At 26.3% G+C, this 17,568-nt stretch overlaps 2 protein-coding genes and 2 long non-coding RNA genes across 4 annotated transcripts in view; all 4 read left to right on the top strand.

Moving 5' to 3' along the window:
- LOC107073434 (vitamin K-dependent protein C-like) overlaps positions 1-17,568 on the top strand; it is a 71,572-nt gene that overhangs the window by 39,499 nt on the left and 14,505 nt on the right. The gene's annotated exons all lie outside the window — the stretch shown is intronic.
- Positions 7,219-9,806, top strand: LOC149033819 (uncharacterized). The gene is made up of 3 exons (XM_089171837.1): positions 7,219-7,350; positions 7,462-8,563; positions 9,071-9,806. The coding sequence occupies exons 1-2, from the start codon at positions 7,297-7,299 to the stop codon at positions 7,735-7,737; spliced, it is 330 nt and encodes a 109-aa protein (XP_089027963.1). The 5' UTR covers positions 7,219-7,296; the 3' UTR covers positions 7,738-8,563; positions 9,071-9,806.
- LOC107073498 (uncharacterized) lies at positions 12,672-13,598 on the top strand. Its single transcript, XR_001476760.2, has 3 exons — positions 12,672-12,878; positions 13,187-13,424; positions 13,514-13,598. It is a non-coding gene; the product is annotated as an uncharacterized LOC107073498 (long non-coding RNA).
- Positions 13,923-15,004, top strand: LOC107073499 (uncharacterized). Its single transcript, XR_001476761.2, has 3 exons — positions 13,923-13,982; positions 14,077-14,354; positions 14,466-15,004. It is a non-coding gene; the product is annotated as an uncharacterized LOC107073499 (long non-coding RNA).

Raw genomic sequence — 17,568 nt, forward strand, 5'->3', positions numbered from 1 at the left:
TACAAATTGTGATATTTGCGTATTTAAGAAACTTACACTAATTTTTCAATAAAATAAAAACATTTTTAAGATGTTGAACGCCCAGCGTTAATCGGTGGAGCTTACCACATAGCTGAAATTTGAGACTCGTAGTGTACACAGTTCGATAAGCTGAGAGAGCGATACGATTCAATGCATTTTTTTTATTTTTCGTTGTTCAGATCTTTATTTAGACGAGAGTATTTAGAAAGATAAGTTTATGGTCCAAGAATAAGGACGAGATATGTTATAAATAATAAGGGTCTCGCGAAGTGTGGTCGGCTACAGAGTTGAAAAAACATTTCTAGAGAATATCTTTATTAGATCTTTCATTGCATTTTACCAGAAACTTCGTTCAGTCCAGCAGTTTTTTACATATGTTTTTCGTAACGTCTTTATTTCATCTATCCTAAAATGTTTGTTATATAGCGCAAAAATGTAGATAAAAACGGGAAATTGAAAACCATACTAACAAAAAAAATTTTATACCTGAGTTTCAAAAGAAGGATTATTTATATTTACCTAATTTCTGACGAATTATATTTCCTTTGATAAGCATTCTACCATTTTGGTGACTATTTATAACTATCGCATTCAGCATTCCGTTTTTATTGCTTGAATTGTGAAAAGTGTACTTTTTATCAGCTATTCCACCCAGAGACTATACCGGTGACCCTTATTATATATAGTAATAATATTATATTAAATAAATGCTACAATTATCTTACTCTTGAAACTGTGCATTCGTCTCATTCTCTCGAAACGTAGATTTTTGAAGGTTTCACTTCTAACACGTGTGATCTGCACACATGATTTTTTTTTGTTGCCTATTAAAATCTACAACATCTTTAGAATATTATCCGAAAATTTCAATTTGATCCGAGTAATAGTTTCAGAGATACAGCCTTTTAAAGTTGCGCGCTCAAGGCTACCTGCTGGGCTCCGCTTGCCGTAGGTATAAAAGAGCAGCTGCTCGCCTATTGTTCATTCGTTCTTGGTTATTTTTCTTATTTTCTAAGGGTAACTAGTTGAAATACTTCATTTGGTGATTACTTGTTGAACCACGAGGTTTATTTTGAGGTTATAAGTGTCTAAAGTAAATTATATTAAAAAATGCCTAAAGTTTCAAGATCTCAATTAGTGGACGGTGCTCGTAGAAAAGATCGACCCAAGAAGCGGAGACTGTGCCCAAATTCCCACGAATTTGCCCGAAATGCTGACGAAAACCGTATCTGCGCCGCCGAGAAAAAATCTGCGAAAGAGACTCGTGAAGCTAGGATTCGTCATAGACAGGAACAAAAGGATGCCGAGGACATTGCAGATGCATTGCAGATTCATTACTTTATGGCCTAGGAATCGACGATTCAATGTAAGTCAAGAAAAAAAATTTTTTTTCCTGTTCTATGGTCACTCAAAACTTTAAACGTGTTTTTCTCAAAACTATGTTTTCAAAGTCGGTTGTCAAGATTTCTCGAAGGTTACTCTACCGATCTCGATGAAATTTTAAACAGGTCTTCGATATACAATTTACAAGGACTTGGACGAAGGATTTTTTTTTTTTCAATTACTACTATTTTTTTTTTTAATGCCGCGGAATTTTTACTGAATTCTGCATTTTTTTTGTAAAAACCGCTGTCAAACATCCAATTTTCATTTTTTTTTCCTTCGTCCAATTTCTAGTTTAAAGCCTTAACAAAAAAAAGTATTTTTTTTTACCTCAGATGATCCTGCTTGGAGTTCTGCTATCTACGCGAATGCACCTTTTTTCCGAGGGCTCGCCGGGAATGACGTCACAATGGCGGAGTTTTTAATATTTTTTTTTTAAATTTAAGAAAATGTTTATTAAATATGTATCTTTAACCCTTTCGGTACTACTGCCGCCCGTTGGCGGCATCCACTAAACATTCTCTGAGTCCTACCGTCGCCCATTGGCGGCATCCACTAAACATTCTCTGGGTCCTACCGTCGCCAATTGGCGGCATCCACTAAACATTTTCTGGATCCTACCGTCGCCAATTGGCGGCATCCTCAGAAAGTTATGTGGGTGCTACCACTGCCGCCTAGTGGCACCCACGTAAAGTATGTGGGTATGATTACTCTCTATAGTACGCATTACTTTACTATTCTGTGTTTAAAATTCCCGGCTTTTCTGAATGAAAAGTTTAGTGTCAATCACGCACGAAATTTCTATGAATGCTGCAAAACACGCTTTCGCGGCTTACGCCGCCGTAGAGTGCAACCCCTCTCGTGGAAAACTTCCTCGTCCCACGAATGTATAACCGCGGCCAGCCCCTCCGTACCGAAAGGGTTAGGATAATAAAAAATTTGAATCAAATATTTCATATATTATATGAAAAAAAAAATCTTGAAAATACGCCGTTTTTACCCGGATGAAACCCATGTAACCCCTTAAATATATTCTCTTTTTCTTATATATTCTCTATAGCACGAGAGTCTCGCGCGCAGCTGTAAAAGCATGATAGATTTTTGAAAATATCTTAAAAAGTAAGCAAAGGAAAGCGATTTTTTATTAATTATATTTTGTAGACAATTCATTTGCTACAAAAAAGGTCCAGTACTAAAATATTTTATCTCCCTTACTTTTCGAGATATATTAAAAAAAATATGATTACTCTCTTACCTGATACTTTTTATTAAGTTTCATCACTGAGACTTTTTTGATGAGTGTTTAAAGTTAGAAGCTTGTAACTGAAAGAGGGCTGAGTTAAATATAGACGGGGATGAAAAATAAATTTAAAAAATAAATTTTTTCTTACATTTTTATTTATATTTTTAATAATTAAATAAGTAACTATAAAATTTCCTCCAAAATATTTATTAAATTAATAATAGTGAAAATCTATATCTTTTTCTTCGTAATAGTCATTAAAGCCGACTTCTTCTCCGTCATCGTCTGGAATGTCATTAGCTTCTTCAGGCTCGGGTAGGTGGAAAATACGATTGATTTTCTAAATTCATTTCTAGAATTTCGGTCCAAATTATCTCTGCAGTAATGTAAATAATAATAAATTTCTGTTGTTCATTGACAAGATTATTATCACAAAACCAATCACTACATATCTTGGGATTTCAAATTGCTGGTAATATACTTTTGTTTCTCTTCCACGGTGTCGATCAATGTATTTATCATCTCCATACTTCTCCTTCAATCTTTTAAAAAACGTTTTCGTTTGTAATGTAATCATCTCTTATTTTTTCTCGCAATTCATTCATGCCAAAGCGATAAGTGTGTGAAGTTTCAATGAAATTTGTTACATTATTTAATGCTTCTTCTAATCGCTGTTTTGTAGCAGATATTTTAGGTGCTGTATGAACTGACGAAACAAATCGACCATAGCATACTTTGTGATAGGAGGCTTCACTCTTGACAAGACAATTAATGCTCATTAGTCTTTAAATTATTTCTCTCCCACAATCATCATTCCGCTTTTCAGCAATTTCTAGCAGTTTGTATCTCAGGTAAGCGTTTTGAACCTGGATTACTTTTTTATGCTTTGAATCTAGAGGCTTGTTACAAAATAAGCATTTGTTTTTGAAATCGAACTCACTATTAGTCGGCAATCGTAATACCGAACATTGAGAAGATGATGGTACCGGAGATTCCACCGTTTCTTCTTCATTTAGCTTTCTTTTTTTCACTGGTGTTTGAGGAAGTCTGGCAGAATATCGCTCTCTACAAGTGCTGTGAACTTGCACAGATTCTTTTCCTTCCCAAAATTTCCATAAGATGTCTTCTCTCTTCTTACTCTTCTTAATAAACGTGCTTAATTGGGTTTTTCCAATAACACATACTTCGGAGTCGCCGATGGGGTTCCCACATAGAGTACAAACGTCGTCAACATTCATGATGAAACGAAATAATATTCAATCAATTAAACAATCACCTCAATCACCTTTATGATTCACTTGACACTATTAAATAAATACTGTCCGTTTTATGTAAAAAATTACCTTATCACGATCGACACCGGAGAAGAGAAACAAAAGTATATTACAAGCAATTGAAAATTCCCAAGATATCTAGTGATTGGTTTTGTGATAATAATCTTGTCAATGAACAACCGAAATTCATTATTATTAATATTGCTGCAGAGATGATTCGGACCAAATTCTAGAAATGAATTTAGAAAATCAATCGTATACTCCACCGCCAAAATTCCTTGATTATGTGTCAACAAGTATTCCGCCGCTTTTACAAAATTTTTTAAGTAAACTTGTATATAGTGAAAAGTGTGAAGAAGAAGATCATAATCCAGTAAAATTAGATACTATCGCTCATAGTATCATCAGCATGATTCGACCTAAGTCTTTTATTTCTAACTTGTAACTGACAAATGCAACCTATGTGCACAGAAAGACTGGCTTAAAAATAATAATTGATTTACTTCCAAAATTAGGGATTTGTGCTACTTATTATAATTTACAATTGTTTGAAGCCTCTACAATCAAAGATCTACCCGAAATGATTGTCGATGATGATACGTTTGTACAATTCGTATTCGATAACACGGATCATAACGTAGGTACTTTGGACGGACAAGAAACCTTTCATTGTTTAGGCGGGATTGCAGCATACTGTCCAAAGAAAAATATATCATATCAGGGTGGTTCGAAGAAATTAAAAAAAATGCCCGCAGCAAACGAAATTGCATTGCAAAAAAAAATAGAAATTGTTCCATATCAGAATCCTGATAGAACTGAAATGAAAGGTATTACTTTCGTTAGCACTGCATCTCTTGATCTTGGGGATGCGCCATCACTCTCGTTGCCATATGGAACTTATTTATGGAGTAAATATTTTGAAATTCCTCAAATACCATTTTGGAGAGGATTCATGGAAGTTTTGACAAATGATGAAATACTGTCTTCTAATACAAAGATGAAAGAATCACTTATCGTTTGTGTACCTTTTATCAGTTCTCCTCCTTCGAACCTAACTACCCTTAACACATCTTTACATTATGCTGTTTCTGAAACCAATAGATTGCAACAAAAAACAACTTTTGTCACTTACGATCAACCTCTCTATTGGAAAGCAAGATCTATTTTACTTAGTACTTAAGAGCAATTGGTTACACCATGGAAGGTAGTGGAATCAAAGAATTATGGTCTGTTATATATGCTCCAGAATCAGTAAAAAAAATGTTGTATGGGCATGCATTTGCCCGAGCACTTCGAGCTCACATTTTGACATTCACAGCCCTTGGGATTAAAATTTGTAGCACAATTGATGGATCTCCAGAGTGGAAAGAACATATGGTAACATTGATGGAAGAATGGCCGACAATAACAAGAGGCGACTGCAGAACTGAAAAAAATTATCGAAATGACCAAAGCATTTATGAATCAACTTGATATCCTTGAGAGTAATGGTCCCACAGCTAAGCTGTGGATTCAGTATTTCAAATGTGTACTTACTGCATTACGTATTGTTGAGGCTGAAAGGTTAGGTGATTGTAAGCTACATCTTCTATCTGTGAGAGATGCTCTACCTTTATTTCATGCTGCAGGTCATTATGCCTATGCAAAAACAGCAAAGATCTATTTACAAGACATGGCAAATCTAGAATTGATAATGGATCCTGTGGAATTCGAAGAATTTACGAAGGGTGGATTCACTATCCGTAGATCTGACAAAGCGTGGGCAGGCGTTTCCTATAATATGGTTATTGAACAGACTCTCAACAGATTTTTTGGAACGGATCTCAAACATGAAAGAGGAGTAACGCCTAGTGTTGTTAAGCGACACTTGCTTGCAATGCCCGCTGCATTCCTAATAATGGAGAAACTTGAAAACTACTGTAATATTGAAACATCGGAACACGTTGATCTTGCGGAGAGCAGAATCTCACGTGATAAAGAAGATATTCAGAAACTTCTATTTTTTTTAATTTTATTTATTCTAGTTAAATTTATTTAGAAATTAATTGCCATGTGGCAATTGAAAAAGGACAACAGGCAATGGCCAAGATGATTGGTAAAAATGCTGAGGATATTTCTCTTTCACGATTATACAGAGTCAAGAATTTATCAAATGCTGGCACAGAAGTTCATCTGAACGATGGTAAACCGTATGTCAATATTGATAGCCATTTACTCTTTCAAAGAATCTCAGTAGGTATCGGCAATAATACTGAAGCTGTGAAGAAAGAAATGAAGTATGAGCTTGCTCCATCTCCATTGAGTCTGTTTGATGAGAAAGGTTGGATGAGAAAAAAACCGAAAATGTGATTTATATACGCTATTTGAAGCCACTATTCCATCTCAATTCATTCTGGACAATTGTACATTTGTTGTTGATGGGGGTTGGTTATTACGACAAGTAGTGTGGTCTCGTGGAAAAACTTACAACGAAATTTTCGGTCTCTACTTGTCCTACATCATTAAATTTTTCCGAGAAGATGCCGTTGTGATATTTGATGGATACCGCGATGACATCATTGGAGTCAAATCTTATGAAAGATTACGTCGTAAAGAACAATGCATGGCAGCTGATGTGGAAATTGCCTTAGACAAGTTAATGATCACTACACAAGCTAAATTTCTGGCAAATATTGCGAACAAATTTAAATTTGTACAATTATTGTCAGACTATTTAATTGCAAATGGTGTACAAACAGTAATAGCTAATGAAGATGCCGATAGCATGATTGTCAACAAGGAAATTGATATCGAGAAACGCGGAAGTTCAACAAATCCACCAGTTGTAGTGGTAGGAAACGATATCGATTTATTCTTGTTGTTAATTGGCCTTACTCCCAAGGACACTACAATGTATTTCTATAAAATCACATCAACTGGTAAAAAAAAGTACTATATTCGACAGAATATTATAAAAAATTGAAACCATTTATATTGTTTCTCATGCGTTTGCCGGTTGTGATTCAACGAGTGCTATTTACAATAAAGGGAAAAAAACGATTATAGAGTTACTACAAAATAATGACAAATTACGCGATTCAATTTCAATATTTTACAAAAAGGATAGTAATGTAGACGAATTTTACGTTGTTGCTGAAAGAGTTATGGGCAATTTTTACGCTAAAAACGAGTGGAATGAGTTACCTATAGATGAACTCAGATACCGACTATATAGCGCTTCATTAGCGAAGGCTAAAAAAGAAATATTGGCTTCATTGCCTCCTTCTCGATCAGCATTAACAGAACACGTCAAAAAGAGTGTACTATCAGATTCAACAGTGGTTGGGAGTTTCTCTAGATGCTAAACAATGGGGTTGGAAACGAAACAAGCAATTCATGATTCCGATCAAGTCTGAATTGGAACCTGCTCCAGAAGATTTACTAAAATTGGTAAGTTTAATATCGAAATTACTATAAATGGCTAAAAGTGTTAAAATATCATTCTACATATTAGTTTTTAAGGTATCTGCACTCACAATTAACGTTCTAAAATTCTTTCAGATATCATGCAGATGTACCAAAAGTAAGTGTGAAAAAAATCTATGTTTATGCAGAAAAGCCGGTGTTCACTGTACTTACATGTGTGCAAGTTGTGTGGATGAAGGCCCTTGTATTAATAAACCTATCATTACCAAAACAATTGAGGAAATTAATGATGCTAATGTACATTTGGAGTCCGAGCCTGAAGAAGCTAATGACATTCCAGACGATGACGGAGAAGAAGTCGGCTTTAATGACTATTACGAAGAAAAAGATATAGATTTTCACTATTATTAATTTAATAAATATCTCGGAGGAAATTTTATAGTTACTTATTTAATTATTAAAAATAAAAATAAAAATGTAAGAAAAAATTTATTTTTTAAATTTATTTTTATCCCCGTCTATATTTAACTCAGCCTTCTTTCAGTTACAAGCTTCTAACTTTAAACAGTCATTAAAAAAGTCTCAGTGATGAAACTTAATAAAAAGTATCAGGTAAGAGAGTAATCATACTTTTTTTTATTATATCTCGAAAAATAAAGGAGATAAAATATTTTAGTACTAGACCTTTTATGTAGCAAATAAAATTGTCTACAAAACATAATTAATAAAAAAAATCGCATTATTTCGTTTACTTTTTGAGATATTTTCAAAAATGTAAGAAAAGGTGGGAATTGTTTTTTAATTTTTTAAATATATCTCGAAAAGTAAGAAAGATAAAATATTTTAGTACTGGACCATTTTTGTAGCAAATAAATTGTCTACAAAACATAATTTATAAAAAATCGCTTTCCTTTGCTTACTTTTTAAGATATTTTCAAAAATCTATCATGCTGTCACAGATGCGCGCGAGACTCTCGAGCTACAGAGAATATATAAGAAAAAAAAAGAATATATATAAGAAAAAGTGTTTTATCGCGTTATATTGTTTTCATTGAGACGAAGCCAACAATATATTGTCTGTCTCTCTTGCACGCATGTAAGCTAAGAGTTTGCGCATGCGTGCCATGGTGATCTGCAACGTCACAATAAGTAAGAGCAAGATAGCTTTATTTTCTGTTTCTTTCGCGTAAGACTAAGGGACTAACTACCTGTCCTTAAATTGGGATATTTCCAACAGGTAAATATCTATAAATATAAATTCAACACTAAAATTAAAAAAAAAATTAAAAATTTATATGAAAAAGAAATATTTTTTAAATAACTTGTTTTAAGTGAAATATCGAGCAAAAATTGTTTTCCCCCCTTGATTTTTAATAGAAGGGATAAAAAAAATTTTTTTCCTACGATTGTTCTTTGTAGTTTTTTAAAGATAATCGAAAAAAAAATATTTAAAAAGTCCAATTTTTGTATTTTTTATGGCATTTTCATTTTTTTAGTACTTTAAACCGTCGTAGGGGTGAAAGGGTGCGTTTTATGGGAAAAATGGTTTGAGAGAGATAGGCCTAAAATTTTATGCTCTACAACTTTTATTTAAACTTTTTTTGATATTTTCAACATATAATCCAAAGATCGTATTTCGGGGTAGTTTTTAATTTTTTTCACTCCTTTCCCGGTGGTTGAGAACTTTTTTACTTTGCCCACAGTTTTCTACGCAATTTTCTGATAATTTCCATATTTTTTTCAGCCGTATAGCTCAAAAACCCGATTTCAGGGCTATTTTGACTATAATTATTGTACGAATGGGATCACTGGGAACAAAGGTCCACACATATTAGGCATACGACTCACTCTCTATATCGGTGACATCTATGATGTCAGCCGATTTCCATAGCATGCAAGCTCATACATGTTACAATAAACGATGCTTATCTAGATAAGAAACAAGAGAACCAAAGAGATTTGATTTTTGCTCTTGAGTCTTAGTTATATATTCCAACAAATAGCAATAAAAATCTCTATGCAATATCTTTATTGCATACGTGATTGAATTCATAAACTATTCATCAAATCTATTATAAATAATAATTTGTAAATAACAGCATAAACATGTATTACTTGTAAAATTTTTTGCATTTAGTGTTCTTAAAAATGTGACAGAATAACTGAAAGATTTCGCGCGATTTTTATCGAGCATTCAAAACACGCATCAGGGATTGAGTGTATATAAAGAAAAGTCGGAGAAATTGACTGTAATAATAAAATTACTTAACAATGATGTTTCTTTATTAACATTTATAAAATGTAAAATTCTTTGATTAATGTAAGCATAAATAACTGTTATGAAATAATACTTCAATTTTTTCTAGAAAAATTATTAGTGTTCATAAACTTCGAAGAATGGTTTTATTTTTATTTCCAAGAATCAAAGAAAAGTCGACTCGTGACAAACAAAAGAGTTATAGACGACAGGCCCGACCTAAAAAATTGATGGGTCATATGATCCCGCAGGAAACCTGTATTGGACGATAGAAGGGCATAAAATAATAATTTTTAGCACTATGCCATGACTTGTAAGCTGTCCAACTGAGTGCAGGTGAGAATTAAAAAGCACAAAATTACCGGGTACTTTTTTATCAAATGATTTTTTACGGCATTCTTACCACCTATAGATCCATCGAAAGTAATGAGAAAACACGTAGTGCCGTTAAAAAATAGTAAGCTACAAAGTCAGAAAAATTTTTTGATTTTCTGACAAAACCCTGGGTCTATTACATCATTTGATTTTTTACGGCGTTTGTTTCATACAATTTAAATACCTATTCTAATTGATTATTCCGCAACGCCGTGAAAAAATCATGCAACAAGGGAGAAAAATCCAGGGTTAAAATCCACCTTTTTCCACGGGGCTGGGGGATGATCTGATACTACATAAAATTAATTTATTTTAAAAGTATTTTATGCATAGATAACATTTTTCCACATGCCGTAAATTTTTTTGGTCCAAGGGTCTGTAGGACGAAAAAAACTTCAGAAAAATTCATGTTAAAAAATGTATTGTTGGGTGATATTTAGTACGACATTTTTTTGTACAGCGTTTAGAAAGTTTATTTCTATTTAATGCAATCGTCTATAAAAAATCAATGTCGTACAAATCTTGTAATTTATATTCATAAAAAAGTAATAAAAAGAATAAATATATATTATTTTCTTGTTATGTTGTTTGCTTCGTAAAATGAACTCTCCTTTAAAATTAATAATTATCAAATAATAAATATTAATTATTAAATGAATGTTTTATTTATTAAAATGCTTGTCTATGTTTTACTTTACATTTTTAATATGTACATATAGTGTTCAGGAGGGTAGTACGAACGCGAAGTATACATACAATATAATATATACGCATATTGTATGTGTATGTGTATGTGTATATTACATAAACATATTACAAAACAAAGCAATAAAAATTTTGTTGGTGGTAAAAGTGTATTAAATGCTGGACATGTTATTAAGTGTGGGCAAGTACCAAGTCGTGATTGTAATATTATAAGTATTTTAACTTTTTGTTTACAAACCTCACATATTAAAGGAAATGCACATGAAATAACTGGTAGAATATTAAGAAATGGTCAAATAATTGGAATGAGTTGTTCATACAAGAATTGTTTAAGTGGTATTTGTAAATATGTTGTTGTAGTATTGCAATATCATTAACTGTCACTAATTTAATTGATCTTCTACGTATTCTTTCTTCTCGAGAATCTATTTGATCTACTGGACAAGCACATTCTTTGGATGATCCTAAAGGAAGATTTTGACTAGGAATACTTGTTTTTGTTAAATAAGTTCGAATTGAATCAATAGCTATAACAGCACAAAAAACCAATATAGGCATGAGTAAATTTATTGATTTAACAATTTATAATAACCAGAAAAAATAATTGTTGAAAATACTTACGTGAAGGTAAAAAACCTAATTTTTTCATCACGACAAGCTATGTTTGTACAACCAAATACACAGCAATAGACTTAACTTATTATTTACTTAATTATTTACTTATTATTTAGACTTAACTATTTTTTCTTGCTGGGAATTCCGTAACAAAAAAAAAATTCTTTATAATAACTTTTTAGTTTAATAATACTAGTTATTTTTAATTGTACTTTCAATAATAAATAAGCAAGTCATAAAATAAAAATATATATATTTCCACATAAATATTGTGTAGTTTAAGTTAGCTATCAGCAATTTTATTGTTTACTCATAAAACATATGTGCAATTATTCAATAAAATTGTAGTACTTTTTATTTCTAATTATTATTTTCTATATAAACTAATTATAACAATGTTTGAAGTATATTTCATCAAAAATTATAGAAAAATGTTAATACTGAGTATGATAGTTTTTATTTTTAGTATATAATATTCACACTGTTTTACTTTAAATATACGGCATAATGATTTTTACATATCATTAACTGCTCCTCTTAAAAATATGTTTATGCCGTACAGTATTAGATGACCAGAAGTACCCCTTAAAACAGTAGTCTTATTTTTATCTGCTAGAAAGAATGGTCTGCATTAAAATCAACGGCATGATTTTTTTTAATTCATTAACCCTTGTACTATTTAAAAACCACAATAACATTTAAGAAATTGCTTTATGTTTTTAATGTACGACAACTTAAACTTTTACAAAAATTGAAAAAATTTTATTTTTTGTTTTCTCCATATTTTTTTTTAGAACAGCTTTTTTTTATCAGCAATAATACAGAACAATTGTACTTAGCAATATCAGGTTAAAAAACAAGTTGCCGTACAGAGTCAAATAGTTTTACAACTGTAAAAATCAAATAGACGATTAAATTAAGTTAATAATTGATATACATCCAAAAAACCACAATTTTTAAACGGCATTATTTTAATTAGTACTTTTGAGGGCTAAAAAATAAACTGAAACTGATGCCATTGATTTTCAGATTATCCCCCAGCCCCGTGGAAAAAGGTGGATTTTAACCCTGGATGTTTCTCCCTTGTTGCATGATTTTTTCACGGCGTTGCGGAATAATCAATTAAAATAGGTATTTAAATTGTATGAAACAAACGCCGTAAAAAATCAAATAATGTAATAGACCCAGGGTTTTTTCAGAAAATCAAAAATTTTTTCCGACTTTGTGGCTTACTATTTTTTAACGGCACTACGTGTTTTCTTATTATTTTCGATGGATCTATAGGTGGTAAGAATGCCGTAAAAAATCATTTGATAAAAAAGCACCCGGTAATTTTGTGCTTTTTAATTCTCACCTGCACTCAGTTGGACAGCTTACAAGTCATAGCATAGTGCTAAAAATTATTATTTTATGCCCTTCTATCGTCCAATACAGGTTTCCTGCGGGATCATATGACCTATCAATTTTTTAGGTCGGGCCTGTAGTCTATTACGCAACGTCAAGTGTAACAAGTGTGTGTGTGTGTCTAGTGTCTTCCATTAGTTCTTTGGTGTCGTGTGTTTCTTCTGATTTGCCGACTTGCTACTCCAAAATTTATGAGGTAAGTGTATAATTAATTAAGTTAATTATTATTTGATTTTATAGGAGTTTTTTTAATCATAAAATTTTGTTTTAATCATAAAAAAACTTCATATTTAAAAAATTTTAAAAACTATAAGTGCAATTAAAAAAAAATGATTTGTGTTAGCTATTATTTAAATAATAAAAAAAAAATATAAAATTGTTAGATATTTGCTAATTTCATTATAATCTTAAATAGTGATTAAGCAAATAAATAATATTTATAATTGGTAAGGCTAAAGTGATTTAAATAATATTAATTGTTTGATTTAATATATTTACTCATAGATGGCGAACATTAGTGAAAAAAATATGTATGCAGTAGTTGAGTTCACAGTCAATGATTCAAATGTTAAGAAAGATATTGATCTGATACCAAGCAAGTGAATCACGGTAGTAAGTGATGGATTTTCATGCCAATATCCACCACCCAATGATTATGCTAAGCTGGAAAAATATGCTCGTGAATTACGTGATGCAAAAATAAATTGGCTAACATACACCATCAAAATTCTGGCTTACGCAGGTAAACATTTTTTTTTATTAATCAGAAACCTTTATTTAATATCAACTATAATAAGTATATTATGAGACTCTTAATCTATGTTAAAATAGATAATTTTAAACATGGACAAAGAGACGCTTAAATCGTGCGTTTACAACTTTGGACGTGAAGAGTACAGACGACGAAAGTAATAATAAAATTGATCAAAATATGAATAATATTGTTCATTATTTAAAAAATTGTATTTTAAGTGAAAATTATAAAAATTATCAATTTAATTTAATCTGACTAGTTTTTTGACAGCTGGAAAATATATTTTAATATTAAAAAATTTTCTAATTCTACCGGTAATAAATTACTGATTGGGATATTTATAAAGATTCACTAAGTATGATTGATAATGATTATATGAAATTAATTAAATGAATTAGATATTTTTAAATTGAAAAAGTTGCAACTTTTAAAAAATTCTTATAATTTACGTGTAATACCAGGAAAACTTGATAAATTTGTTTTACAGATGAATCGCAGAATAATACATTAGGCTAATTGATATAAGTGATGAAGTGTTTGACTTGTGTAAGATTGAATTTTAATCAAAATTATATTGACGATCAAGATTTTTCGATACTTTAAAAAGATATAGATTTTAAAAGTACTTTTCTTTTTCTAGAATCTTTTAAGGACTACTTGGACAAAAAGCTACGTGATTTAGATGATTCAATGAAACGCCATCTATCTAGTGAAAAAAAGAGCTTACAGTACAATTTGAAAAAAAACTTCGATGAGTTGAAAAATACGTTGTTTGCTAATAATCTATTTGGAACTCCTCGGCTTAACGTATCTGATGCAACAACAAAATTATATGTCAAATTGCCCTTTACAGAATTAGAAGATTTTAAGAAATTTGATGACGACGTAAAAAGGTCAGAATCAAAAAAAGAAGCATTGGTAAAAGTTACATTTAATCTAATAGCGATTTACATTATATTGATTTCACACAAATTAATATATATATATTTTTTTTGGTTGGTTCTTCTTCGTGTTTTAATTTATGGACAGACTACTGCTAGAGGATGTATATGTAAAATAGCATCTGCTTTATTGACTAAAAGTATTGAAACACATTATTCAGGCACGGAAAAAATTATAAAAGGAACTGGAAAACTCAACTTCAACAGTACTGAAACTTTTAAATGCATAAGAGATACTGTAAAAATAATCAAAAGTATTCTCAAGATAAGTATGCAGAATTGAATTTATAATTTATTTTTCTTATTTATTTACTTAAAACAAATATCTCTCTCGACATAAGTTTTTTCTATTATTATATTTTAAATTTTTTTAATTTATAATTTAACTATAAGCTAAAAAATTAAATTATTTTTACCTTGTAAAAATGAAGTCTTTATTCACATTATTCACTTTAAAAAGAATTATCTAGAATAATAAAAATTTGAATACAGACAGCCAGTTAAATTTTTATACAATTATTAAATAACTATTCTAATTAGGTAATTAAATTATTACTCAAAAACTTATCAACTATGTAGTTTATAAAAGAAATATAATAATAACATAATTATTATTAATAATAATAATAATAAAATATTATAAAAATATTATAAAAATATTATTATTATTATTATTATTATTATTATTATTATTATTATTATTATTATTATTATTATTATTATTATTATTATTATTATTATTATTATTATTATTATTATTATTATTATTATTATTATTATTATTATTATTATTATTATTATTATTATTATTATTATTATTATTATTATTATTATTATTATTATTATTATTATTATTATTATTATTATTATTATTATTATTATTATTATTATTATTATTATTATTATTATTATTATTATTATTATTATTATTATTATTATTATTATTATTATTATTATTATTATTATTATTATTATTATTATTATTATTATTATTATTATTATTATTATTATTATTATTATTATTATTATTATTATTATTATTATTATTATTATTATTATTATTATTATTATTATTATTATTATTATTATTATTATTATTATTATTATTATTATTATTATTATTATTATTATTATTATTATTATTATTATTATTATTATTATTATTATTATTATTATTATTATTATTATTATTATTATTATTATTATTATTATTATTATTATTATTATTATTATTATTATTATTATTATTATTATTATTATTATTATTATTATTATTATTATTATTATTATTATTATTATTATTATTATTATTATTATTATTATTATTATTATTATTATTATTATTATTATTATTATTATTATTATTATTATTATTATTATTATTATTATTATTATTATTATTATTATTATTATTATTATTATTATTATTATTATTATTATTATTATTATTATTATTATTATTATTATTATTATTATTATTATTATTATTATTATTATTATTATTATTATTATTATTATTATTATTATTATTATTATTATTATTATTATTATTATTATTATTATTATTATTATTATTATTATTATTATTATTATTATTATTATTATTATTATTATTATTATTATTATTATTATTATTATTATTATTATTATTATTATTATTATTATTATTATTATTATTATTATTATTATTATTATTATTATTATTATTATTATTATTATTATTATTATTATTATTATTATTATTATTATTATTATTATTATTATTATTATTATTATTATTATTATTATTATTATTATTATTATTATTATTATTATTATTATTATTATTATTATTATTATTATTATTATTATTATTATTATTATTATTATTATTATTATTATTATTATTATTATTATTATTATTATTATTATTATTATTATTATTATTATTATTATTATTATTATTATTATTATTATTATTATTATTATTATTATTATTATTATTATTATTATTATTATTATTATTATTATTATTATTATTATTATTATTATTATTATTATTATTATTATTATTATTATTATTATTATTATTATTATTATTATTATTATTATTATTATTATTATTATTATTATTATTATTATTATTATTATTATTATTATTATTATTATTATTATTATTATTATTATTATTATTATTATTATTATTATTATTATTATTATTATTATTATTATTATTATTATTATTATTATTATTATTATTATTATTATTATTATTATTATTATTATTATTATTATTATTATTATTATTATTATTATTATTATTATTATTATTATTATTATTATTATTATTATTATTATTATTATTATTATTATTATTATTATTATTATTATTATTATTATTATTATTATTATTATTATTATTATTATTATTATTATTATTATTATTATTATTATTATTATTATTATTATTATTATTATTATTATTATTATTATTATTATTATTATTATTATTATTATTATTATTATTATTATTATTATTATTATTATTATTATTATTATTATTATTATTATTATTATTATTATTATTATTATTATTATTATTATTATTATTATTATTATTATTATTATTATTATTATTATTATTATTATTATTATTATTATTATTATTATTATTATTATTATTATTATTATTATTATTATTATTATTATTATTATTATTATTATTATTATTATTATTATTATTATTATTATTATTATTATTATTATTATTATTATTATTATTATTATTATTATTATTATTATTATTATTATTATTATTATTATTATTATTATTATTATTATTATTATTATTATTATTATTATTATTATTATTATTATTATTATTATTATTATTATTATTATTATTATTATTATTATTATTATTATTATTATTATTATTATTATTATTATTATTATTATTATTATTATTATTATTATTATTATTATTATTATTATTATTATTATTATTATTATTATTATTATTATTATTATTATTATTATTATTATTATTATTATTATTATTATTATTATTATTATTATTATTATTATTATTATTATTATTATTATTATTATTATTATTATTATTATTATTATTATTATTATTATTATTATTATTATTATTATTATTATTATTATTATTATTATTATTATTATTATTATTATTATTATTATTA

This window comes from Polistes dominula, unplaced genomic scaffold, assembly GCF_049000335.1.
Source record: "Polistes dominula isolate Pdom_NZ unplaced genomic scaffold, Pdom_raw_medaka contig_286, whole genome shotgun sequence".
Classification (NCBI taxonomy): Eukaryota; Metazoa; Arthropoda; class Insecta; order Hymenoptera; family Vespidae; genus Polistes; species Polistes dominula.